The 25,824-nt window shown below is 36.9% G+C and overlaps 1 protein-coding gene across 11 annotated transcripts in view; it reads right to left on the bottom strand.

Annotated features, from left to right (window-relative positions):
- LOC129240321 (muscle M-line assembly protein unc-89) overlaps window positions 1–25,824 on the bottom strand; it is a 237,770-nt gene that overhangs the window by 76,444 nt on the left and 135,502 nt on the right. For all 11 annotated transcript variants that reach the window (XM_054876050.1, XM_054876057.1, XM_054876061.1 and 8 more), the window contains 3 exons: window positions 21,336–21,530; window positions 19,570–21,244; window positions 16,772–16,932 (listed from right to left, as the gene is read on the bottom strand). In XM_054876050.1, the coding sequence (XP_054732025.1) occupies window positions 16,772–16,932; window positions 19,570–21,244; window positions 21,336–21,530 (2,031 nt within the window). The remainder of the gene's footprint in view (window positions 1–16,771; window positions 16,933–19,569; window positions 21,245–21,335; window positions 21,531–25,824) is intronic.

Here is a 25,824-nt window from a genome sequence, read left to right as displayed (position 1 = left end):
TTTTTTAAGACTGATGGGATTGTTTTGTACTCCAATAGTCAAATACACAGGAAAAATCCAATTTGCTAAACATTTCAAGAAATATTCTGAGTTAATAATTCTATTTTTCAAATTAACATAATCTACATTTTAAAGTTTGATTTTTTTTTCCACATCGCAGTCACGTATATGTGCTTCACTTTTAGGTAGTGGGTTTACACTGCAGACATAAAATATAAATAAAATACCGAAAAGTCTATTCCAGCAGCGGCCGTCTGTTGACAGAAAATCAAAAGCCTCTCGAGTTTATTTTGGATATGGAAAGTTTAGCATAGGGGTACAATAAAAACTATATACTTATACAACTACAATATATCTGCTTTTATTAAGTAAAAATCAAATTACAGACTTTCCATTTGGAGAAAAAACTTAGGCTAAGCACCATGCAAGGAAGCATTCCATTATTATTATCATATTAATATTTTAACAATAACTCCTTCTTGCTCTCTAAATAAATTAGTATTTTACTCAAAGCTATGGGTACAGGTGCTTTCATATACATTCATATGTGCATAGATATGTAGATTAGGGTGGCCACAATCGTGGACAGCCTCTAGAAATATGAAGTTATCAAAAAAACTACTTAATATGAAATATGAAGCCAAACGGATAAGATTTAGATGTTCCAAAAGTTCTGAAGTTTGAAAACTTAGTGCTTAAAAATTAAAAATCTTTCGATATAATGGAAGTCAATGCGTAGGATCTTTACGCTTCTAAAATTCCGTTGATGGTCAGAATCGTAACGATTGTAAAGTATTTTGAAAAAGGTAGAGAATCAGGGAATCAGTGAAATGAACTGCTGTGTCGCTAGAGCGGGACTTTGCATTTATTCGCTTTACATATCCCCGTACATATGAAATTTGCAGGGACTTACTGAGCATAGTGGGGCTCTTTTATATGAAAAAACTAGCATTTCCCAGTGGGCTTCGCACCACCATACATAAAATGTTTTTTTTATACCGCAAGAAATTTTTCATATTAAGTTTTCTTTATAGAGCTCGTAAAATGTTTAAACAGTTGAATTAGTTGATTTTTTTCATTCAACATACTTTCTAAAGATGTCACAATAGCCTTTTCTGTACTTTTTTAAAATTTGATTGTGGTGGTCACCTATATACAGGTAAGGTGAAAGAGCCGATAAAAACTTGTAATTAAACTTTGATTCTTTAATTTCCATTTCATTTTTTTACGCTAAATAAATTATGCTAAAATACATAAAGTTAAAAATGTTTTTCCAGTTCCTTGAATGCTCCAGTTTTTATTATATTTTCGTCCAAAATTAATATTAACATAATACACTTACAACCACAACAGTACAACAGAAACGCTCATAAGCGGCTGTGTATTTGTTGTTGTTTTTCCCATACAGGCATTTCGTATGAGAGGAAACCATTACTCACATAAAATATCATAACTCAGGAACGGCTGCACCGATTTCAATCAAACTGCACACAAACCACCTTCTCAAAGATAGAAAAGAACTCTAAAATTTTTGTGCCAATCGGTTCGGCGGTTCTTGAGTTATAAGATTACCAAGGAAATGTAACTTCTTTTTATATATATAGACTAGCAAACCCGGCCCGCTTCGCTGGGCAAAGACATGGTGGGTCCACGTTTTGGCATATATTTCGAGACCCTAGTCATCAATAGGTATGAAAATTACCCCACATTAAAGCACTTATCGACAGCTTTCATTTGATGCCCATATTGCACATCCACAACCAAAGGTTACCCGGGCCCACGTTTTGACCTATATCTCGAGACCCCAGTCACGGAGCGGCATGAGAAATACTCTGTACTAAAGCATTCACCAACAGCTTTCAATTGATATCCATATTGTACAAACACATTCTAGGGTCCACGTGTTGGTCTCTATCTCGGGACCCTAGTCACGGAGCGGCATGAAAAATACTCTGAACTAAAGCATTCACCAACAGCTTCCATTTGATACCCATATTGTATATACACATCCGAAGGTTACCCGGGCCCACATTTTGACCTATATCTCGAGACCCCAGTCACGGAGCGGCATGAGAAATACTCTGTACTAAAGCATTCACCAACAGCTTCCAATTTATATCCATATTGTACAAACACATTCTAGGGTCCACGTGTTGGTCTCTATCTCGGGACCCTAGTCACGGAGCGGCATGAAAAATACTCTGAACTAAAGCATTCACCAACAGCTTCCATTTGATACCCATATTGTATATACACATCCGAAGGTTACCCGGGTCCACGTTTTGACCTATATCTCGAGACCCCAGTCACGGAGCGGCATGAAAAATACTCTGTACTAAAGCATTCACCAACAGCTTCAATTTGACATTCATATTGTACAAACACATTCTAGGGTCCACGTTTTGGTCTCTATCTCGAGACCCTAGTCACGGAGCGGCATGAAAAATATTCTGAACTAAAGCATTCACCAACAGCTTTCATTTGATACCCATATTGTATATACACATCCGAAGGTTACCCGGGTCCACGTTTTGACCTATATCTCGAGACCCCAGTCACGGAGCGGCATGAGAAATACTCTGTAGTAAAGCATTCACCAACAGCTTCCAATTGATATCCATATTGTATATACACATCCGAAGGTTACCCGGGTCCACGTTTTGACCATTTTCCCGGCAAATTGTGAATCTAAACCATTCTCGAATCCCATTGAACACACACAAAAAATTTCATCAAAATCGGTTCAGTCGTTTAGGAGGAGTTCAGTGACAAACACACGAACATAAGAAATATATATATAAAGATTACCAAAAAAAAATGTTTCCCCCAATGCATTCTTCAAGCTTGTAGAATTAGTCGGAACCTCTAAGCCTTTTTCGATAAGCTTAAAATTTCATAATTTGCAGTTTTTTGCTGAAATGAATTGCAAGAATTAATTTTTTTTCTATACAAATTAATAGCGCTTCTTTTTTAGGTAAAGAATTATCAAGAATTAATTTTTGAAATGTTGTCTGTTGAAGGTTTGATGAACTTTTCGGTGAGCAAACAAGTTTAGAATGCATTTAGCATTTATTTGGTGATGTTTCAATAGGTCTGAATTTGCTTTTTGAATCCTTTTTAGTATGTGCTCGAAGTTAGTTGCTTGTAAAAGATAGTAAGGAAAACGATGATCCTCCAGTTGGAACCGTTTTTAAGTAATGACTATTTTTTATTTCTGGATTTTTTATGAAAATAACTTCTTTATAACATGAAATTTTTGAAAGGATGCCTTTATTTTTCTTATAGAAGAAAAAAACGAAGCTTTCATTCGCTGCCAGTTTAGCTCTTATTTCGACATATTAATTTCCTTGTAGTCCGAAATAATTTAAAGTTTGTTTGGATTTTGAATCTGCTTGTTTCTGAAGTTAGAAATTAAATGATTTTTGTTGACGTTCTTTTTAATTCAAATTAAATTAAAGTACCTTGTTCCCTTTAGGCCTTGTAATATCAACTTTAAATTTGTAATACCATATTTCTACACAGAGAATATGGATTCAATAAATACAAGATACCTTTATTTCTGCTATCTTCAAAAATCAATTGCCTATAACATCACACTGGAGCATTGCGAAACTTACAAGGACCGAATATGAACTAAAAATAACAGTAAGTCGATTCGGCAAGTGCAGGCTTGAGCCCGCAAGGCATTAACACCCACACGGTAGAGTCCTGGGATCCACATACAAAAACTGTTACATAAGTAGATTAAACTCTTACTTATACAGAATTGATCCAGATATGCTCAACATATGGCAGGATGTGAAGATACCCCGCTACACTAACCACCTATTCACATATCCCCTTAAACGCAGAAGGAATACCCTGTTAAAACAACGTATTTTTTGATGAGTTAGAGCATTCGATGAGATAGACGACGACGAACGATGGCTTCACTGGACTTGACAGGGCTGTGTGGACTGCTATAACAACTTTTGCAGAAAACTTAAGACGTCAAGTGGACAGGCAACTATAGAATATTTTCTGTGCGAATATATAAATTTAAAGAAAATGCGATAGCCTACCATGGAAGCATTTATATATGTCCGCATAATTACTGTCCGACCAAAGACTACAAACAATTTTCAATTTTATCAAGGAGACCCACTTGCATCGCATACCAAGTTAATTTAACAATGGCCATACCCGAGTGAGTTTGCGGTGAAATTCTTCAACAAAGTGCCTCTCGGCAGGCAATGCCAAAGCTACGCGTATATTGGGCGACGTCGATATCACGTCCCGTAGCGGAAGGTCCTCTGATTTCGATGAAGAACGTCTCAAATCACTTTTGAAGGAAAACAAAATGAACTGAGATCATAAAATGATTCTTCACTCAATGGGATTTACCGAAAAAATTGGGAGTCTGGGTGCCTCACGAGCGCAACGAAAAAAAAGTCACCTTTAAATTGGTTCTCGGCATTTCGCCCGCCATCGAAAAACACGGGGTCATAAACAGCGCTTTTTGTACCGAATCGTCACGGGAGATGAGAAATGGTGTCTATACATCAATATGAAGAAACGAAAGAAGAAAGGAGTGGGTGGCTCCAGGAGATACGCCAAAGCCGATAGTCAAGCTGGATCTTCATGCAAATAAGATCATGATATGTGTTTGGTGGGTATGGGAGTGTGAAAGGCATTACCTTCGATAACAAAGAGGTCCTTAAAAACTGACTCAGCAAATTCTTTGACACCAGACCAAGCGATTTTTGGTGGACCGGCTTAAAACATTTGGTCGAGAGGTGAGAAAAGGTTGTAAACAGTAACGGCGAATATATAATTGATTAACTTCTTGATTTGATAATTGTTTTTTGTTTAAATAAAAGTCCTCAATAAAAACGCTACCATCTCGGTCCCGAACTGTTAAACATGTCTCATATAAACCATTTGACGTTCGGAGGGGACATAAAATTGCAAGTCGCTACAATTGTAGAACAAAATTATGACAAGCATCACAAATTGAGGGAAAACCTCTTAGAGGTGTACGTGCCAGTCCTATGCATATAATAGAGTAAGGGTACACCGCAAGGCGGAGTCCTCTCACCGTTTCTATGGAACGCAGTTGTAAATAAACTTCTGTTAATACTGGAATCGGTGGGCTGTAAGGTGATAGCTTACGCCGATGATGTTGTCATTGCTGTCTCTGGTAAATTTGTATCTACATTAAGAGACCTAATACAAAATGCTCTAGAAATACTTTCTAGGTGGGCAGGAAAGTGTGGTGTAGGAGTCAACCCAGACAAAACACAACTTATATTGTTCACTAGGAAACACAAAATCCCTCAACTAAGTCCAATTATGCTCAAGGGGGAAGCTCTTGTGATTTCGGAAGAAACCAAGTACTTAGGACTAATCATAGATAGGAAACTGACTTGGAAGTCAAACATCTTAGAAAGAGTCAGGAAAGCGAACCTAGCTTTTTATGCCTGTAAGAGAGCTTTAGGTAAGACCTGGGGAATTAAACCTAAGGTTGCTCATTGGCTTTACACTGCTGTCGTCAGACCCATTCTTCTATATGGAAATGTTGTCTGGTGGTGTGCTATGCAGAAAAAACCCCTTTTCTAATTTATTGAATAAGGTGCAGAGATCAGCGGAATTAGCAATATGTGGCGTCATGAAAACCACGCCATCCATGGCATTGGATATCATACTACATCTGTCACCCCTAGATCTCTTCTGCAAATACTTAGCGGCCTGCTCCGCTGTAAGGCTCAAAGCGAGCTCAAAATGGAAGACTGTCACACAGGGACATTCGACCATCTTAGACTCCTACACGGATATACCCAGTGACTGCGATTATCATCCTCCCATTCTCTGCTTCGAAAGGAATTTCCTAATGAAAATCCCTTCTAGACTGGAATGGTTTGAAGAAGATCCAACACCCAACACACCCGTTAAGATCTACACAGACGGGTCTAAAATGGATACCGGTGTAGGATCAGGGTTATTTTGCGAAGAGCTTTCTATTAGTGAATCCTTTAAACTACCGGATCACTGTAGTGTTTTTCAAGCGGAAATAAACGCTATTCATGAAGCCTTAAAATGGCTAAAGATAAACAGAATATCATCAACGGATATCTGCATTCTATCAGACAGCCAAGCTGCCCTACGAGCCCTGGATGCATTCCAAACAACATCAAGGAGTGTCTTACGTTGTCGCCAATCTCTAAATGAGATGGCCAAACAATATCGTATAATCTTGTGCTGGGTTCCAGGTCACAGAGATATACCAGGGAACTGTAGGGCAGACCAACTTAGAAGAGAAGGTACCTGTTTGCCAGACATAAGTTATCTTATGGAGATACCTCTCGCAACTTGTAAGCTTCTCATTAAGGACGCATTAATCAGTTCTACAAATCAGAGATGGATTAGCGTTAACACCTGTGAAACTGCTAGGCAAACATGGCCAAGGCTAAATTTACGTCTGTCCAAGAGCATTATAAAACTGAATAGACTTCAAATCAGGACCTTAGTAGGGGCCCTCACAGGACATTGTCTCATAGGAAATCATGCAAAGAGATTAGGCGTTTACACGCATGATTTCTGTCGTAGCTGCAGAAATGAGGAGGAGTTGGAAACAATTCAATACCTTTTTTGCACATGCCCAGCTCTAGCCAGAAGCAGGAACCGATTTTTAAAATCCTACTTCCTAACGAATATAGATAATCTATACATTTTAGGTATCAACAACCTTTTACGCTTTGTCAAAAGCTTAGGATGGTTTAATATGGAGAGGGAAATGTAGCTCAGCCCCCGCGGCTTCACAACGGACCCATTTTGTGGTCTAAGTGGCATCGTTGTCTCTATGTGCGATGCGGCTGCCAAACCTAACCTAACCTAAGGGACAAGGGAGAACAACTTAATTCAAGAAAACTAATTTTTAAATATTTAAAAAATAAATTTTTAACATTTTGTTTCTTATCATAAATTTTTGTTTTTATAATTAACAGCGTATTTACATTTTTTTGTTTAATTTCAGACCCTTTCGCTTTTAACAGGAGATACGTACATATAATTTCTCCACTTTCTACCTTCATTGTCATAACTCCTTCGGAATTTTCATTTTAATTAAAGATATCTTCTTTTAAAATCTGGAGGGCTCGAGATTGGCTTTAGAGTTTTGCTTTAGTGCTGTAAGAAAAAGGTGATTTTTGCATGTTTATGAATACACTCTTACGTGTATTGACCCGCATATTTACTTGTATGTGTGTATGCATGTAGGTCAGGGCTCATCAGATACAGTGTTACCGAATGATCACAATGAAGGTATCGAAACGGCAGCAAGCCAGAAATTCAAGTTCAGTAATTAGATGAATTTTTGTGATGAGACCATTTCATGTTTTAATAATGGTTTTTATTTAATAAATCTACTTTCTTCACATCCAAAATTTCGCCACATTAATTTCCACTATAATTACATACAAAATCACTTTCGCCGACATGTACATACAAACATATATATTTTGCATATGGGTGGTATTATAAACAAAAGATACATACGCATGTGTAATAATGTGTGTGTGAAATATTTGAAATTTGTTTTTACTAAAAATTATATTTAGAATACGTAAATGTAAACAGACATTAATATGGCGAAACATACATACAAATAAGCTCTCATATATGTACATATGTAGTCACGAATATAAACTCTTCAAGGAAAATCATGGTTCATGACCGATGAGTTAATAGTCAATTTTGAACATTATTTAGCTCAACATTTATAAAATTCCTATGCCCTTTTGTTACAGTTGGGAACTAGTTTAAAATGCAGGCATAAGAAGTTCTATGACGAGCTGAAAATGCAAAAACAAAAGAGCTACTGCGTACAGCTGAAATGCAAGTTCTACGATTCATCGTAGGAAAAACACGTCTTGACTGCATTAGAAACGAGGTCATTCGTGACGAAACTGGCGTTAATGACGTAGTGAAGTTTATAAGAACAAGAAGACGAGCTTGGAATGATCACGTTTCTAGAGCTAGTGACGACAGAATTATCCGAATAGCGAGGGACTATATACCATATGGAAAGCGCGGACCTGGAAGACCACCAAAGAGATGGCGCGAAAGTTGGATTTCGACATCAGCGGAAGGACAATAACATTTCGTCATTTTGAATTTTAATAATACTTTGCAATTTTTAACTATGTAATTGTGTGAAGAAAAACAGGTGAAAACCTATAATAAAAGAATAAGAAGAAGAAGAAGAAGAAGTTCTCATATAAACGATATTATTCATACCGAATTGGAATATATAATATATATATTACATATAGACGCATAAAAGAAAAATCTTGATGTGGTCATACTATGTGAATTTACATGCCACAGGGTAGCCCAAACGCAAGTTTCTTTTTGCTCAATAGATTGCTTTGACACTGCCAGTTGTTTGCCGCTGAAAATTTTTACCATACCGCAAAGTGAGTGCTGTTTTGTCCAAATTGAAATAAAGACTTTGTCGTCCCATCCCTAGGCAAATTCGTTAAGCTGGTCTGCTATTCGCTAAAGTGGTACCTACTTAAAAGTGACTGATGTAGCCAGGGATGTGCAACTCCATCCAGGCACATCGACCCGCGATGCTCAGCAACTCCATATTCCACGTGCTGACCTGATGCGAATTACGCAAGAAGAATCTTGTCTTTTTCTCGAATTATTCACTTATAAAATCCAATTAGCTTAGCGAAAGAAGACCCACGACTATATGCACTTAATCTAGAACTCCATATCAAGCATATGTGGCTTTCAGTGCTTTATTCAGCTTTAGGATTCTTTATCAGCTAAATAAAGCGCTGAATGTTATAATACCTGGAGCGTTTCATATCGAATTCCTGTTCCATTTAGAACGGCTCGAATTAGACGTCGAATTTGTATGCACCACCTAAGCCTGGTGGATTGGAAAATCTGCATGTGACTGCCGTGAAGCGAACGAGTCTTAAGAGAATTTCTATCATATAAGTAGTGGTGGTATCAGTGGCGTCTTATTTTCGAAATGGTGCTGGAAATGCCACTTCGATTAAGGGTGAGCCATAATTGCCAACATAATTAAGGCTCAATTTGAAGTTATGTGGACGGAGTATCTTTGCTTTTGAAAGGGTGGCGGCTATGCTGCAATGCACTTCAATTAATTGCTGTAATCAATATTTTGCGCTCTTCGTTAGCAAAATATTTGTCATTGTCGCGAAGTGAACTTACCGCTCTGGAGCAGGGACTTATGGTCACGGTTATTAATTTGCACTCACAACTATCAAGCTCTCAACTTTAGGCGAACGATTCGGGAATGATTAGGCCCTGAAAAGTACTATCACCTTCATCATTCATGAGATAGAACATAAAAAACAAAATTACTCTCTCTCTAGTAACCGGTTCGCTATAGGTATGGGATTGCTAATTTTCTTGGGTTAGGTTGACGTCGTCGTCATCCAGCTGATGCCTAAGGCATGCCTTGCAATAGTATTTTGTGGTGCTTTCTACTTACCATTGCCGTGCCAAAGAGTAAATTTGTGGTGAGAAGTGTTTTGGCAAATAGTAAAAAGGATCTTGCTAAAGTGAATAAGAGTTCTGAATATATAATATCTTTAGGGTAGGCAAGGAAAGAAGATTTGTCTCGGGCTGTCAACTGGGAAGTGGTTTTTTCTAACAATTTGAACTTAATGCCTGTTGAACTAATTAAGCTATTGGTCGAAAACGTGATTCGTGAGTTTTCACAGAGTTAAAGTGGTCGCATCCACAATCAGAGAATACGTATATATGTATCTGTTCGAAGTGCCAAAAATCTGTCTGTGAGATGAGTGCACACTTTGTTATTGCGATTTATTGTGATCTCTCCAATTTACTCAAAGTTCTGTCACTCCCTAGTAAGGGTTTCTAGACCTTCGTTGCCGAATTGGTTGTCGCCTGTCTACCATTCGGTAGCTACCGGGTTCGAAACTTTGGGCATGGAACACCAAATGGCACAATGGCACCGGCAATGGCAGATCTATGAGTATGAGTGTGTTTCTGCCATGAACAAGATCCTTATAAAAAACTATTTGCCGTTAAGCGAGTGCCTCTACCAGATTTCCGAGAATACACTTGTAGTTTAGCTTGCACACCTACAATTTTTCAAATTTTAAATTTTTAATTTTTGCGCGTACTTTATCAAACGAGTTTCCGCTGGCTAGAACCTAATCTTTCAATCTTTTATAGTATGCGATTGGTGCCCAATAATAACTTTTGGTATAATGTTTTGCTCAAAATAGCTTTTTCTTGTCGTGGGATGGGTTCTTTTTTAGTATAATTATATTCTTCTATCAAAAGGACTGAGAACTAACAAGATGAGATAAACAACATTAAATAAATGAAAGGATTTTATATAAGAGCAATATTTAGTTTAATAACACATTTATCCACCCAAGATATTATTCGGAATTTAATTTTATATTTTGCTTCAGTTTAATTGAATTCTTGTTTAATTAATTTTCTTAGTAGTCATTTGAATATTTTACTTTGTTTTGTATACACGCACACACACTAGTTCAACTTCCTGTATCGTCTTCACCCCTCAGGATGACACTAATAGCCCCTTTTATGTATTCTTTTTTTCTTTGCCAAAAACCAAATTGCATTTTGGGCTGCCCTCGTCGAATACACCAACAATTTATGTTCACCACATGTGATTTTAATTTCAAAACTTAAATTTGATATTTATTCAACAGAAAATTGCGATCGAAATGGTTGCAATACTGAAAAAAAGTTCTACACATAAAAGCGGCACCATCTTATTTTTGATTGGCCACAGCATTTACCAAATCGTACATCGAAGTGCATAACATATGTATGTAATGTATTAAATGAAAAATATATTGAGATCTGCAGAATAGTTTACTATTGCTTAACTGGTACAGTTCTAGTGAATTTAGGTTGTGAATTCTCTTCGATGATGTCGTAAGACGTGTCAATTTGCGCCTTCCTTTCTTAATAGTTCCTTATCTTCTCCAATTTTAATTCTTAAGAGCGGGAAATTATAATGAATGTGAAAATCTTAAATCATAAACCTGGCGGATGCTAAAAATGAATGAGAAAGTAATTTCAAAAATGCTTGAAGGTTTTTGGGTCGCATTTCTTGAAAATTTCAAAAGTGTTTTTGTTTTTTTAAGTCAAAAATCCTCTAACAACCCTGTAAATGTCCCAGAAATATTGTATTACCTCTTAAATATAACTAAAGATTGTTTATGTTTATTTAAAAAAAATTAAATATAAATAAAAATTGATTTTATTTAGAAATTTTGACGCTGTTGCTAGATAAATAGTCAAAAATATCAATGGAGCTACATCAAACTTTTCAAGCTTTGCGGATTGCAACTCTTCCGCCTCAAATGAAAAATTAGCGCAGTTGCTTCACAACTAAAGCTCGAAAAGCCTAGAAAGCTTGAAAGTAAAAAGCTTTTTAACTTTATAAGAATATATTTTTCGACGCATCTTGTTACAAACAGCGGATTTGGTTTTATAAACATTTAACATATAAAAGCCACTAGATTACATTTTTTAAGCAGCTGGAGCGAGTTCAAACGACTGCACTCAATGGAATCAGCGAAACGCTCCTGTTTGTGCCGACAATCTTGACTTATGAAACGGACACTCCAGGATTCTTCGAAACTTTGACTTCATACCCTTAGTGACTGATCAGTGCACAGACAATCCGGGGAGGTGAAGTATTTGTAGGCAGCGTTCAGTAGACCTGTTTACGGATAGCTCGAAGTTGGACGGAAATATTGGTGAGAGTGTCTTGAGCGGGAAGCCTTCAGAGTCCTTATAGTGCGCTAGAAACTAGTCGGAACAATTCCGAATACTTTGACATCAAGTTTATGTGTATATCTGGGCACAAAGGCAATACATAAAATTGTGGGACGAGTTAGCTATACAATGGGCTCGTAAGGTACTTCCCCGTGCGAGGAGAAAGATAAGGATTCCCACTACCTATGGTAAATCTAGAAAACCGCAATTGTCGGTTATGGTGAGTGTTCCAATCAGGCATTCCCCGTTAGGCATTCATGTGATGATCCTTGGCATTATATCGATACCCTCTTGCGGCAGCTGCATGGTTTAACTACCACCTCAACTACCATGCTTTCGCGATGCTAAGAGCCAAGCATCTGCGCACATCTTGTTTTGATACGTCTCCGGAAATTTTAGGTTTGGATATCACTCGCCTGCTGAATTTCCTCTGCTGTGCGAAGCGGTTAACGCAAACGTGAACAGTCATCAATTGATCTTTCTGCCTTATAAATGTATGTGTGTGTTCTTCTTTTTTTGTTTTCAATGATATCACGGAGCACGAATTTATAACTCTCGTTCTTTTCCCAGAACTCTTAACCTGGTAAAATCTACTCGTCACTGGGTACAACGATAAAATTTTTTTACAATTTTATGTTTTCCCTACCGGGGAAGTATTAGATGCATGCAGAATATTAGACGTTAACAAATGGCATTTTTACTTTAATTCCAATATTTTCGAAAGAGTTTATTGACAAATATATTCTTTTAACAAATCGATGTATAACACAAACAATCAATATCCATCACCTAATTTTGTCGAGCTTTCAACAATAGCTCCCCACTCCCAATTTGTATCTGTCATCAGCAGTTTTTGTTTCGAATACAATGCCTGCTATTAAGTCATTAATAATATTGCTGATATGTGTGACTTTACCCAAGCATGCGCATCGCCTTGACCCGCTCAACAGCCGCTGTTAGAAATTTATCACAACAGAATATCTGCAGCATTTTGGTGCATTTACACATTCGCTTCTAGAGACATATGTGGAGACATATGTGCATGCATACGTATTCAACACGTATTTGAGTGCAAGCATACATATGTGCATACATTTTATACATATTTATATATATTTTAGATCTTTATTGCCAGAGCCTGCGCCAAAATTCATTCAGTTCACAAACTGTTTCTACGCATTTTCTATGTATTTTTGACATTCGTCTAATAAATATCATACCGCATGGCCGTTATTATGCTCACCACCTACGCTAATGCCACTGTGGCCCCAAAATGAAAATTAATGCAATTAGCAATATTTTTACTGCTTACTGAAGTGATAATTTTTTTTAATGTCTGTATACGAGTACATATAAATATATACTTATTTTATCAAGTCTATTTGAAGCGTGATACTTTTTTCGTTGATGCGGCCGGCGAACAGTGTAACGCCCTCATATGAGCTGTGACCAAAAATACTAAACATAGTCCAATTTCGTTGAAATTTGGTAAATGATCTATGACACTTTTACTTAGGGAATAGTATCTATAAAGATTGGCTTGGAATTGAGTGAAATGGAATTGTCGATGGTCGGAATTGGTTTACTGTCACGTGTAGCCGTTTTGTGGGTGGATTTACTACAATATTGAAAAATCTAGCAATGCATAAATCTGAAAGATGTTGAGAATTTACCCACTACAACGTCCCCTTCGTTAAACTTTTTGAGCGCGATTGTCACATATAACTGCCATAGCCATTTCCATATTAAATGCAATAAAAAGTGGTGGTTTCCTGCAATATTGCCTTCGATTTCGCTGAAATTTTGCAAATGAAATTTTTTTTGATTTTTCAAATACTTGATAAGTATCAGCTGAAAAAAAAAAATGGGGACTCAAGCCACAGGTCATACTGTAGATGTACAGCACAGTGGTTTGCCAATTTTAACGCATGGATGCCTGGTTTGGTGGGAAGCTCTTCAGAAAGGCTACAATATCACTAAACTGGGGAGGATGCAAAGGACTGCATGCATTGGCATCTCCGGAGCATGCAAAACTTGCCCCAGTGCTACTCTGAATGTCGTTTTGCTCTTACTTCCCATCGACTTTTACGTAATTTTCATCGCAGCTCAAAATGCAATCAGGTTAAAGGAGGTTGGCCACTGGAGGCGATCTCTTAATGGACATGGTAGCATTTTCGGGCAAACTTATCTATCTCCTTTAAACGGCCGAATACTGCTAGTGTTTTTCAAGCAGAAGTCTTTGCGGTCCTACAGGAATGCATTTTAGGGAACGCGGGAGTGAGGGAGATATTAACATTTTCCCCGATAGTCAAGCCGCGATTATGGCTCTGACGACGCCATGGTGCAGAACGAAATTAGTTAACTCCTGTAAAGAAGACATCAAATATCTTGGGTGTGCAGGTAACATTTCTCTGATCTAGGTTCCAGGACATAGGAACATAGGGGGAAATAAAATTGCTGATGAGGTAGCCAGGAAGGGGACTGAATTGACCTCAGAGACCTCCTACCTGGTCACCGGCATCCTCCTGATAAATGTTAAATGGGAACTGCACAAATTATTTCTGAGGAAAGCGCAGAAAAGATGGAACTCCATTTCTTCATTTGCTATTTCGAAAACCCTTTGGCCCCAGTACAATATGTGAAAGACTCAGAAAGGACTCCTCACCATTAAATTTCCAAACTCCTAGCTGTGTTTACCGGTCACTGGACGATCCGCACCCACGCGGAAAAGCTAGTGTTACCGTTTAACCCCCATTGCAGAAGCTGTATAGACCTTTCAGAGAAGGAGACTGTTGAGCACTGTCTCTGTAAATGTCCGGATTTGGGAGCTAGACGACTAAGGTCACTGTCCTTTCTTCGACCGCCTGGGGTAGTGCGCCAACCTAAATCCCATCAGTCTTCTCCATTACATAAACAGCTCTGGCTGGCTGTAGATATCTGCCTGTTCGAGGTCTCATAATGGTACCAAAACGGCGCTTCAGTGCTACTTCAGGAGTGCCAGACTGACATTTCAACCATTTCACCTTCCTATCTACCAGCTGAAATGGGTACGCGTATTGCCTTCAGCTCTTATAATGCAACCTAACCTCACCTTCATTCAATTTGAGTATGAATTTGCAGAAGCTTCTTACGTTTAATTTGAGACGCTGTATAGTCTTATTACATTTAGAAACACACCAATGAGAAAAATAGTGAATACTATTAGATAAGGTTTAGCAGCCGCATCGCATATAGAGACAGCAATGCCACTTAGACCAAGTGGGTCCGGTGTGCGCAAATTTACTATTAAAAAAAAACATTACTATTACAAAAAACAAAATGTTTTTTAATGCGAAAGAAATCTGCCTTAAATTATTTAGAGCCTTTCAATTTCTATTTTCTTCTTACCGGTTTTTTGTTGTTAAGATTTTTCTAACGAAATCTATAATACTAAAATTAAAATTACATTTCACAAGATAAGTATTAATCAGAGTAAAAATATTCAATGATATGGGCAAGAAAACAAAGGAGATAATGTCAAAAGCGTAGCGAAGATTTTTTTTAAACACAATTGAAAAGTTGGGTTAGGTTAATGTGGACTGGGTAAATAATAAAAAAGTGAATATATAACCATAGTAACTTATTATTCATAAAATGTTGACACTCTACTACACATCGACTCCTAACCGTCAAAGGGCTGTAAGCGACAAAATGTTCGATTTTCTGATTTATTAAGCACAAGCTGTTCAAATTACAAAGTCTTACGCTGCCTTACAAAGTTGTGGCGAAAGCAATTTCGGCTTAAGTGCTCAATTGTACCCAATTGTATGTAAAACAACACCCACCTACTGAAAAATTTACTTTTTGTTGCTTACGATTACGGTATGTCAACAAAAGGTAAAGAATTCTCGTGATGGGTTTGAATTAAAAAAAGGAAAAATAGGAAAGCTTGAACATTATGACATTAAAATTATGAACATTATGACATTAAATTAAAATTTTAATTAATGATTATATTTAGTATTTAATAGAATTTTTGGAGCAGAAAACCTGATTTTTTGCGCTGGGCCAAACTTTCCAAATGTTTTGTCATGAAAATCTTATCGAAATATTGCGGTAAATGTAACATTTTTTTGGAGCATTTCAACCACCAATCTACTCTTTTTATGGACCTATGTATTTATAAAACAAGCTTTATTTTTAATTTCATATTTATTCATCGTTCAGGAATTCAAAAAATAAAATAAAAATATGTATTAAAAAGAAATTCTCAAAAACTTATCCAGATGGCGGAATCGCAGTTCGCACAAGTGAATTAGTTGCTCAAAGCTCATTTTATATTTGAATGAATATGGAGTTCAATGCAAATTTGAAGTGGCTTAAAAATCGCGCTGATTTGAAATTATTTTTTTCTTCTGGCAGTGTTGTGTATTTTGTCCATATAAAGAATGCTTGAATGCTTGCTTAGTTATAAGGAAGAAATTATTAAGAATATTTGTTGAACTTTGTTTTAAATTTGCACAAAGTTTGAAAGTTAGAGAATGAACTATATTTTCATAAAAAATTATTTAAATTATCAATAATTTCCTGTACTATAGTTATTAAATGCATTGTATCAATGTATATATGTATGCGTGTATACATTTTGGAAACATTTTTTAGAATCGTTTATCTTTGCTTATTTAGTGAGCGAAAAGTCTGAACGGTTTGGAGCGGTTCACCACATAGTAATATTTCAGTTTCCTAGCCATTTCACATAGCGTAAAATTGTGGGTCTTTGGTGATTTAATTGCCCCAAATGTTGAAGAAATTCTGCAAATTAATGGATACTTTCGCTTTCAAAGTCTATAATTATACACTTTAATATTAATATGCACGTGTGTGTGTATGTATGTACATATGTACGTATTATGTATACTATTTTTTGTGTATGTCACATTAAGTTATGTACAAGTATGTTCATTCTTGAACTCAATTTTATACTCACTTTGCTATCTCGCGGGACATATGGTTTTCCGTTATGCATCCAAAAAATATCAGGACGTGGGATGCCACCGATTAGCGCTTCAAGCTTTATTTTTTGACCAACCCGAGCCATGGCATTGGTGAGAGGAATTTTGAAATGTGGCACTTCTGTTGGTTCCAGAGCTGAAATTGTGGAGAAAATATTAGACAATTTACTTAATGCTCTTGTACTGAAATTAGTACTCCAAATTTCATAGCAAATACAGAATACTTTAATTTTTTGGACTAAAAGTATTAGGTGAAGAAAAAAGTTGTGAACATATTTTCGCTAGATTGAGGATGAAATTATGCAAATGGTTCCATACAGTTTCCTGATTAATTTTCAATTTCTGGACCATGGAATAAGCGCTCACATATCGGTCCTACCCACCGATTTCTATGATTTTATCAACATTTCCAAAGATTGGCCTACTCGGGCGTACCTCATCTTCGCCGTCTATATGACCAGATTGAAGCTGTTGGAACTGTCGTTTTGCTATCGCATTCCACATTATATTGGATCCATTAACAGCAAATATTTTTTGACCACCCATTCCCATTTTCACCTTGGTCGCAGTGGTACTAAGGAATATTTCGAATTTAATTTTCCACAATAATTTTGGAATACTGTAACCAAAAACTCGCTTCACCAAACACGAAACTCACAAAATTGCCATATTCATTGGTATAACCCGATGCAGTGAGATATGAAAGACTACAGACATCTAGCAGAAAATATTACATTTTCACTTCACTAATATTTGCAAACCTTTACGCCCGAAACATATGACATTACGTTGTATAAGGCGGTGATCCATAGTTCTCATGACTTACTGATCTAGTGGAAAGTGATGCAAATGAACTATGTTCACCGTAAAACGATTTCGAACACTGGATCGATCGGCTAATCATCTCTAATGGGAGCTATAAGCGTACCTTGTAAGCACTCTCATCAAAGAAACTATATTTCAGAAACTGAAAACTCTTAAACAAAATGTTCAAGGTAAGGAAAACCCCGATTTCTGAATAATAATAATATTAATTGGTGCTACTCCCTTTCTTGGGTATTTGGCCGGGCTCCTCTTCCCATTTCTGGTGTGCGTCTTGATATTTTACCACAAATGGAGGGACTTACGAGTTTTATGCCGCCTTCGAACGCAGAGAATTTTTTATGAGCAACTTTTTCAGGGCAATCGTAGGCTGATATTATTTGCCAAGGGGCGACCGCTTTTACAAGAAACTATTTTCTATCATTTGGTATTTCATGCCCGCTGTTTAGAAATCGGGCACTATATGATTAAGAAACCGCAATCGATCTCTAAATACTGAAGGAAAGTATGTATTTACTGTCACAGCTATAACTCGCCAGTAATTATCATCTACATAAATATCAGCTTATGGAATTTGCTAAAATGTTTTAAATGCCGATCTCATTTTATGTTCTTAACAAAGAGAAAAAACTCGATGACTGACCCTTAAACTAAAATTGTACTAATTGGTGATCCAAAACAAAAAAAAAAAAAATTTAACTGAAATTTGCTTCATGAAATTAAACCGGGTAGTATAAATAGAAGTTTAGTTTTGAACCATACCAACTTTTGCTTTGACTGGCCCTTCCCGCCTAAAATCTTGACTACCATTCAGTAACATTCTTTCGCAGAGCGGAGTCAGTCCTTTTACGCTTAGAAAACGTTGGAGAGCATTGCAAACTTTTCTCTTAACCGAGTGATATATGGTCCTGTCAGTGCCCTCATTGAAAATAAGTTTTGGCCCAAAATGAGGCACTCCGTTTGTTTAAACGAACAAACAACTTTATTATCCATCGCCAGAATCGAATCTTAGTGAACCCCATATGATTGTCGAGAAGAAAAAAACATGCACATAAAGTTGAGGGTTTAGGTCGAAAATTACTTTTTAATGGTGAGCGAAATCGAATTTTTGTGCATTGAAAGTGAAGGGAAGGGTTTTGAAATTTTTTTATTTTAGCAAGATTCCAAGATGTATCTCTCTTGAGCGCTAAGATCGATAATTGTATTCTCAGCTGCCTCTTCTATTTCAGCTACCTTGGAGCTGCGATTTAACTGCTTAAAAACAGATATGATTACTCCAAAATACTCCTGGCGAATAATGTCGGAACACATGTCGAAAATAACTTTGGATAATTGAATTCGTTGCGCTACTTAGCAGCTAGCTGAGAAAACCAACTGTATGAGGTTATATTTCATAAATAATGGGACTTTCTAGTGAAGCTTTATTATAAAAAAATCTGCCTTTTGTTCGTCTTACTCTGCTTGAAAAAAACTTCTAATTGATCCATACGCTATCATTTAGAAATAACTTTTTACGATTGAAATTAGATTTTGATGTATGTTGAAATAAGGCTTTCGATTATTAGATCTTGTAGTTAAAACCAGGAAGTAAAATACGTTCAAAGATTTCTGTGGCCAAGTAAACCAAGTAAGATTTTAGTGTCAATGTTTGTTTTGCGATGAGATGCCTTGAGTAATGCTTTCATTTCAATTAAATAATTTTCAAGGGCCAATAAAGAAAGTCAAATTAAATTAAAATTAAATAGAATTATCCTTGGTATTAAACTAAATTAAAGCGAATAGTTATATCAATAGCAAAACAAGGTATTCAGGTTATAAGTTTCTTAATAAAGTTAATGTTATCAACCACACAATTACATATTTCCAAAAATGTTCCTAATTTCGACCTTGGATTCCGACAAATGGAACTCATGTAAGCATTAAATTTGTGCATCTAACTTTCTATACTTACGCTCCACAATCAAGCTCGCTGAACAATGTTCGATTCCGGCAGGATTTGAGGCACTGCACGTATAGACAGCGTCGTCTTCCAGGAAAACCTCCTCAAACCGCAATGTAGCCTCGCCATTATTATAATTGATAACGTAATCGGGTGAATCATCGATACATTTGTCGTTTTTATACCATTGTACGGTGGGCAACGGATTACCACTAACAACGCACAAGAATTCAAACGTACTGCCTTCCGTTGCCTTGCCACTCTCGAGGTAACGTATGACTCGTGGCGGCACCATTTGCATCTCTATGGCATTTTCACGCACCGATAAGTTAGCGCTGGTATCAGTGCTGCCCACCAAATTCGAAGCATGGCAACTGAAGCGCGCCGAATCGGCTGTAAAAGTCTCCTCGATCACCAAACGGCAGACACCACGATCGTAAGTGGTTTTGTAATCAGGATTATTCTGTATAGATATACCGTCTTTGAACCACTCGACAGTTGGCTCAGGATTTCCGGTGACCTCACATTCGAAGGTAAATTTGTCTCCCTCACGTGTGATCGCATCTTTGAGCAGACGGTTGAAACGTGGCGATACGTATTTGATTTCTGTGAAGATTTCATTCACCTGTATGTCTTTGCGTATATTTTCGGTGACAATGCGTTGATGATCGATTTGATCGCGTACGCTTTGTAAGCGTACAGCCTCCTCACGTTTCGTTTGTTCACGTAGCGCCTGCAGACGCGCTTCCTCTTCACGTAACGCTAACAAACGCTTCTCCTCTTCACGATTTGCTTGTTCCCGAAGCGTTTGCAGGCGCGCCTCCTCTTCGCGGGTGGCCTGCTCACGCAACTCTAACAACCGTTTCTGCTCTTCGCGGTTTGCTTGTTCCCGCAGCGCTTGCAAGCGCGCTTCCTCTTCGCGCACTGTTTGCTCACGTAACGCTTGCAATCGCACTTCTTCATCGCGCGCCACCTGTTCACGTATCGCCTGTAGGCGTGCCTCTTCTTCACGCTTGGTCTGCTCGCGTAGCAGTTGTAGGCGAGTCTCTTCAATACGCAGCGTCTCCAATCGTGTCTCTTCCTCGCGCCTAGCTTGTTCCCGCAATGCATGCAGACGTGCTTCTTCATCGCGTTGTGTTTGTTCGCGCAGTGCCTGTAAACGCACTTCTTCTTCGCGGGCAGCCTGTTCACGAGCTGCTTGCTCACGCATCGCCTGCTCACGAATGGCCTGTAAGCGCGCCTCTTCATCCCGTAGAGCCTTTTCTCGAGCAGCCAACTCTCGTGCGGCTTGCTCACGTTCCTCCGCCTCGCGTGCAGCACGCTCTTTGGCCTCTGCCTCGCGAGCAGCACGCTCACGCTCAGCCTGCTCGCGTGCCTCCTTCTCACGCTGTTCACGCAAACGTTCCTCATTCTTAAGGCGTTCCTGTACGACATTAATATCGGATTTGAGTTTCATGAAAGCTTGGAAAATGCTGTGTACGTCATTGTACAGCGTAGAAACTTTGTTCATATCGTGCGCACATTGTGCAGCATTTTCGAGTTTTCCCAGCAGTGGACCCTCACGAGCGACCACATACTTTTCGATATCATTGACTAGATTCGAGGCTTCGACAGGATCGCGCAGATAAGTGATCTTGTTGGACACACTGTTGTAAAAATAGTTTATTTCGCGGTATTCGGCGTCGATCTATTAGGGAGGGGGAGGAAGAGTGTTAAAACCATGAGTTCAGTTAGTAACGTATATAAGTTTAAAATTTTTTAATTCAGACCATACTCACTTTTTCCACCATTTCGAAGAATTCGGCTGCCTGATCGAGTGATTTGCGTTTGTTTCTCACTTGATCTTTGAAATTGCGCCATTTCTCGTTGAGCTTTTGAAGTTCTTCGCGAACATATGACTCACTTTCGGGATTCGTGATTAACAACTGCTGAGTAGTATTATCGGTGAACTTTTCAATGCGCTTCTCAAGCAGCTAAAATAGTGAAAGTGTTTAAATAAATATTTATTATTATAAGCGTAGTTTAGAATCAGAGTAGAAAATGTTGGTTAAGAAATGAAGTTGAGATAGAAATTGTGTGCGGTTTGGAATATCTGCGGGGAGCGATAAATGCCGAGTAAAGTGACTATTTAAATGTTAACACTGAATGGTAGTTTAGGTATTGTTTCCTTATGTAGGTTACGCAACTAAGGACGTCTGTTTTGAAATAAAAAGCTGGTGTTTATTTGAGAAATAAAAATTATATACTCAAATGTGTTGTACCTCAGAGAAATACGTGTATGAGCATTTTGATTTTAACCGATTTCTTCCCTTTTAACAACGGTATCAATTTGTTAGCTATGTAATTTGTTTTTGTATAAAATTCTTCAAAATTTCAACAAAACTTTCAACTTTTTAACAAGGATGTATAGAACTTTTTTGGCCATTGAATTTTCTTAGTGAAAGTTTCAAGTGACTACAAAAAAGTAATTTTTTTCCATAGAAAGTGCATGAACAAATTTTTGTTTTGAATCCGATTATACTCGTATATGAAGAAAAAAATAAATTGTGGAAGGACGAATTAATAGTAGTTAGAGTAAGCTAAATATTTACACTGCAAATAAATTTCAGGTTACAATGCCAAGTGCAATGCAATCAGTGGAGAGTGAGCGCTGACTGATACGGGGCTAAAATACAGAAATTGTATTTGTATAGGAATTATTATTATTAATTATTTGTATAGGAATTAGGTATTTAGTTAGTGAAATCAAGTCAAAACGCGAAATAATAATAAGGGTATTTCAAAAGATTTTGTTTTACAAAAAGCTTGTAAAAATTCTTTCAGGTTTTACTATTTCTATTCGAAATACGGCACTTAATTATTTGTGAAAAATTATATCACTAAACTACAGCCGCCGTAGCCGAATGGGGTGGTGCATGACTAATCTAATAGCGGTCGCCCATCGGCAGGCAATGGCAAACCTTCGGTTGTATTTTTGCCATGAAAAAGCTCCTCATAAAAACCATTTGACGTTTGGGTCGGCTTAAAACTGTAGGTCCCTCCATTTGTGGAACAACATCAAGACGCACACTACCAAGAGGAGGAAGAGCTCGGCCAAACACCTAATAGAAGTATACGCACCAATTACTTATTTTTAATTTTTTAAATGCCCTCCATGAGATCGTCTACCCGTAAAGTTCGCCAAGCACTCGGCTCATGAATGGCTAATTATTGTTGGGAACGTCGAGATATCGATTTTGAAGATTGTTCAGCAACACTTTGCGCTGCAGCAGCAAAATTCTCAAACGTCCAGGTTTTGGTGTGTCAGTTCTACTTCTATCCTGGGCAAAACCAATTTCTTGAAATGTTGTCAACAACTTTTGAATTATTCATTCGTTTGGACGATTATTTCCACAAAAAAAAAGAATACAAAGATCGACAATTTTTAGAATAAATTTCAATAATTTGTTCTATCATGTAAAATTCTGCATCTGCTTACTTGACAAGTGCCACAGGTGGCATAAAAAAATATATCATATAGAAATTATTTACTACTGACATCTAAGCGTCACTTTTGGAAGGGCCTTGAGTGGTTTAAGCAAGCAAAATGTTTACACATTAAATGGGTTTCAGGTTAGAATACGACCTTCAATATATTCATTTAAGAGGGTTTAATTAAAGGTGGCACAAAACTTGCTGATATAGCTCTTCTCTACATAGAAATATGATTTATAATGAATAAAAAAATCTTGATAGTTATGGTACAATCAAGCGCTATGACAAACCATCTAATATGGATGAGTGATGGGAGTGCGACATTCACGTCTAGCGGTTACAAAAACCATGTTTTACCTGGGCAACATTTGAATATGCGAAAGTCTCCGCTTTTCTTCTTAGCACCTCTCAGCTGAAAAAGTTGTCCTCAATTCTCAACTGCGGACTTGCAGTCTCGACCTAAGCTTAAATGAATACTTGTTGTTGGTGATACTTTCGAGCAAAATTTATAAGAATGGTCGACACTTTGAGCTAAAAGGGCTTCCTTTTTTTGCATGGATTGAATTAAGCATTTCAACACTAAAACAGCTTGAAAAGTCCATATTAATTATGAAATGCAATATATTTAGTTGAAAACCATAGAATGGGCTTGTGGGAGGGACCCTGCCAAGGAGGAGGATTCTTTCGAAAAAGAAGATGCATAAACAAATTTTTTACATTCGGAATCTAAAACAGTTTATGGGAGATGGGACCGCAAAAGTTAAGTTTTAGAGAATATGTGTCTGGTAATTTCCTTCAGAAGATATTGTTTACTGATGAGTGGAAAGTGATAGAAGGACATAAATGCATATCAGCATGTTCATTGCCTTTAATGTCATTTTTTACACCTTTGATGACTCAGAAACTATCTTTATTTATCCATAATTCAGAATATATCGTTTTGTATACTTATTTCCTAAGAGGTATTAATATTTAATGCTTTATTTTTATTTAAATAAGCATCCTGAAATTTTTCTTAGTTACCGATCATTAGTAATAGTACTATATTAAGTTACAAAGAAAATTTGAAGATAATTTCTGCTGCAAAAGCTTAATGGTTTGAAGACTTGTGTAAAAGCAAATGGTGACCATTTCGAATGCAAATGTATTATTTTTAAGTTTATATGATTAAATAAAGTATTATAAGTTCATACCTATAACAGATTTAACTGTAACAGAACTTATGGCAGGACTAAGTAATATAGGAGTGCACGCTACCGCTTCGCTGGAGCATTAATTTGCACTGATTTTTTTCTGGGTCGCTGTACATATTTTACTATGACTCGAAAACTCATGGGAATTCTGAAATTATCAGGGGTGACTGACTGATGACAGCAACAACATTTTTTTCGTAAAGATTTTGAAATAAAAAAACATTTCTAAAAAAAACTTTTTAAAAAGTATATTTTATAAAAACTAAAATAGGTCAAAATTGGTTAATGTTAAAAAGAACCGAAAATATTGCACTGTAAAAAATTCTATACCGCAATCTTGAACTAAGAATTTTAAAATTTTGTGTTATTATATGTACTCAAGCCTAAAATTAAAAAAAAAAATATGTTTTATAAAAGATAAAAATTTGTAAATGTGAAAGGACCGAAGATACTTCACTTTAAAAACTCCTACACCACAATCTCGAACATTGAATAAATCTCAAACTTATAAAATTTTTTCTTATTATACTCAATCCTACAACAATCCAATTCTCAAGAAATTTAAAATGCAAAAACTACTTGAATCAATTCACACAGAATCGCTCAGTTATATAAATTATACAAACCAAACTATTTTTAATATCCCAGTAATACATCCCTAACACTGAAGAAACAGCTTTAGTAGTCCAGTAATGCATCCCTTACCTCCAAGATGCCTTGAAACTTTCTATAAAACCTAGAGAGGTCGTGTTAATCGAGTACCGCTAGAAAAAATGTAGTTTCTTTTTGGTTCAACACAGGAAGGACATTTTAAGAAATGTGTGTATTAACGCTTGGGCCTACAGCGTTCCATATTAGGAAATCTGGAGTTCTTAGTAGCCTTGTGCCCAAAATAAAGCATGCATTCAGTTTTAGTAGCCAAAACTATCTGTTGCATGTGGGAGCACAGTCAGTTTTGCGCCGATTTGCGCAGTTATCAATTTTATGTCAGAAAGAGCTGACCAAAAAGCAGTCGCCACCCAGCACTTGTTTGCCATAAAATGATACCTAATTCTTTATATACCTACTTGTATAAATGCATATGTAAATTTATATACATTTGTATATATGTATTTGTGCAGCTGAGTTTTCAAATTTGCTCAGCTTTTGCTACTTTTACTAAATTCAGGAATCTTTCAAGTTTTATTTATGATTATAGCGCATAAAAAGGGCAGGCAATTATTTTTTGGAAAATTTACAAACACTTAAAAATTATATAGCAAATAGTACGTTGGTTCTTGTCGCCTTACATTTTCTCATGCATCAATCAGTCCAAAACAATTAGAGGTATCACTCGATGTTCTCTAATTAAAAATGGCTAACAGCTGCGTCGACTATCCGTCTGTCAGTCCGTGCGTCAGCGGAGCATACAATTCGCAGAAGTGTAAATCAGCAAAATGTTGCAATGCAACAGATACTCGCCGTTGCAACTTGAGAAATTTGGAAGACGCGAAAAATTCACCACACAATGCACAAAAATAAAATATCAAATAGGTGAATGTGTGTGTGAGCTAAAATAAAATGTACAGAAAAACATTACTTGAAAAGTAAAATCAGTTTT

Source organism: Anastrepha obliqua, chromosome 3, assembly GCF_027943255.1.
Source record: "Anastrepha obliqua isolate idAnaObli1 chromosome 3, idAnaObli1_1.0, whole genome shotgun sequence".
NCBI classification, from domain to species: domain Eukaryota; kingdom Metazoa; phylum Arthropoda; class Insecta; order Diptera; family Tephritidae; genus Anastrepha; species Anastrepha obliqua.
Note: the sequence above shows the minus strand (reverse complement) of the source record. Positions and strands in the feature narration are given on the sequence as shown.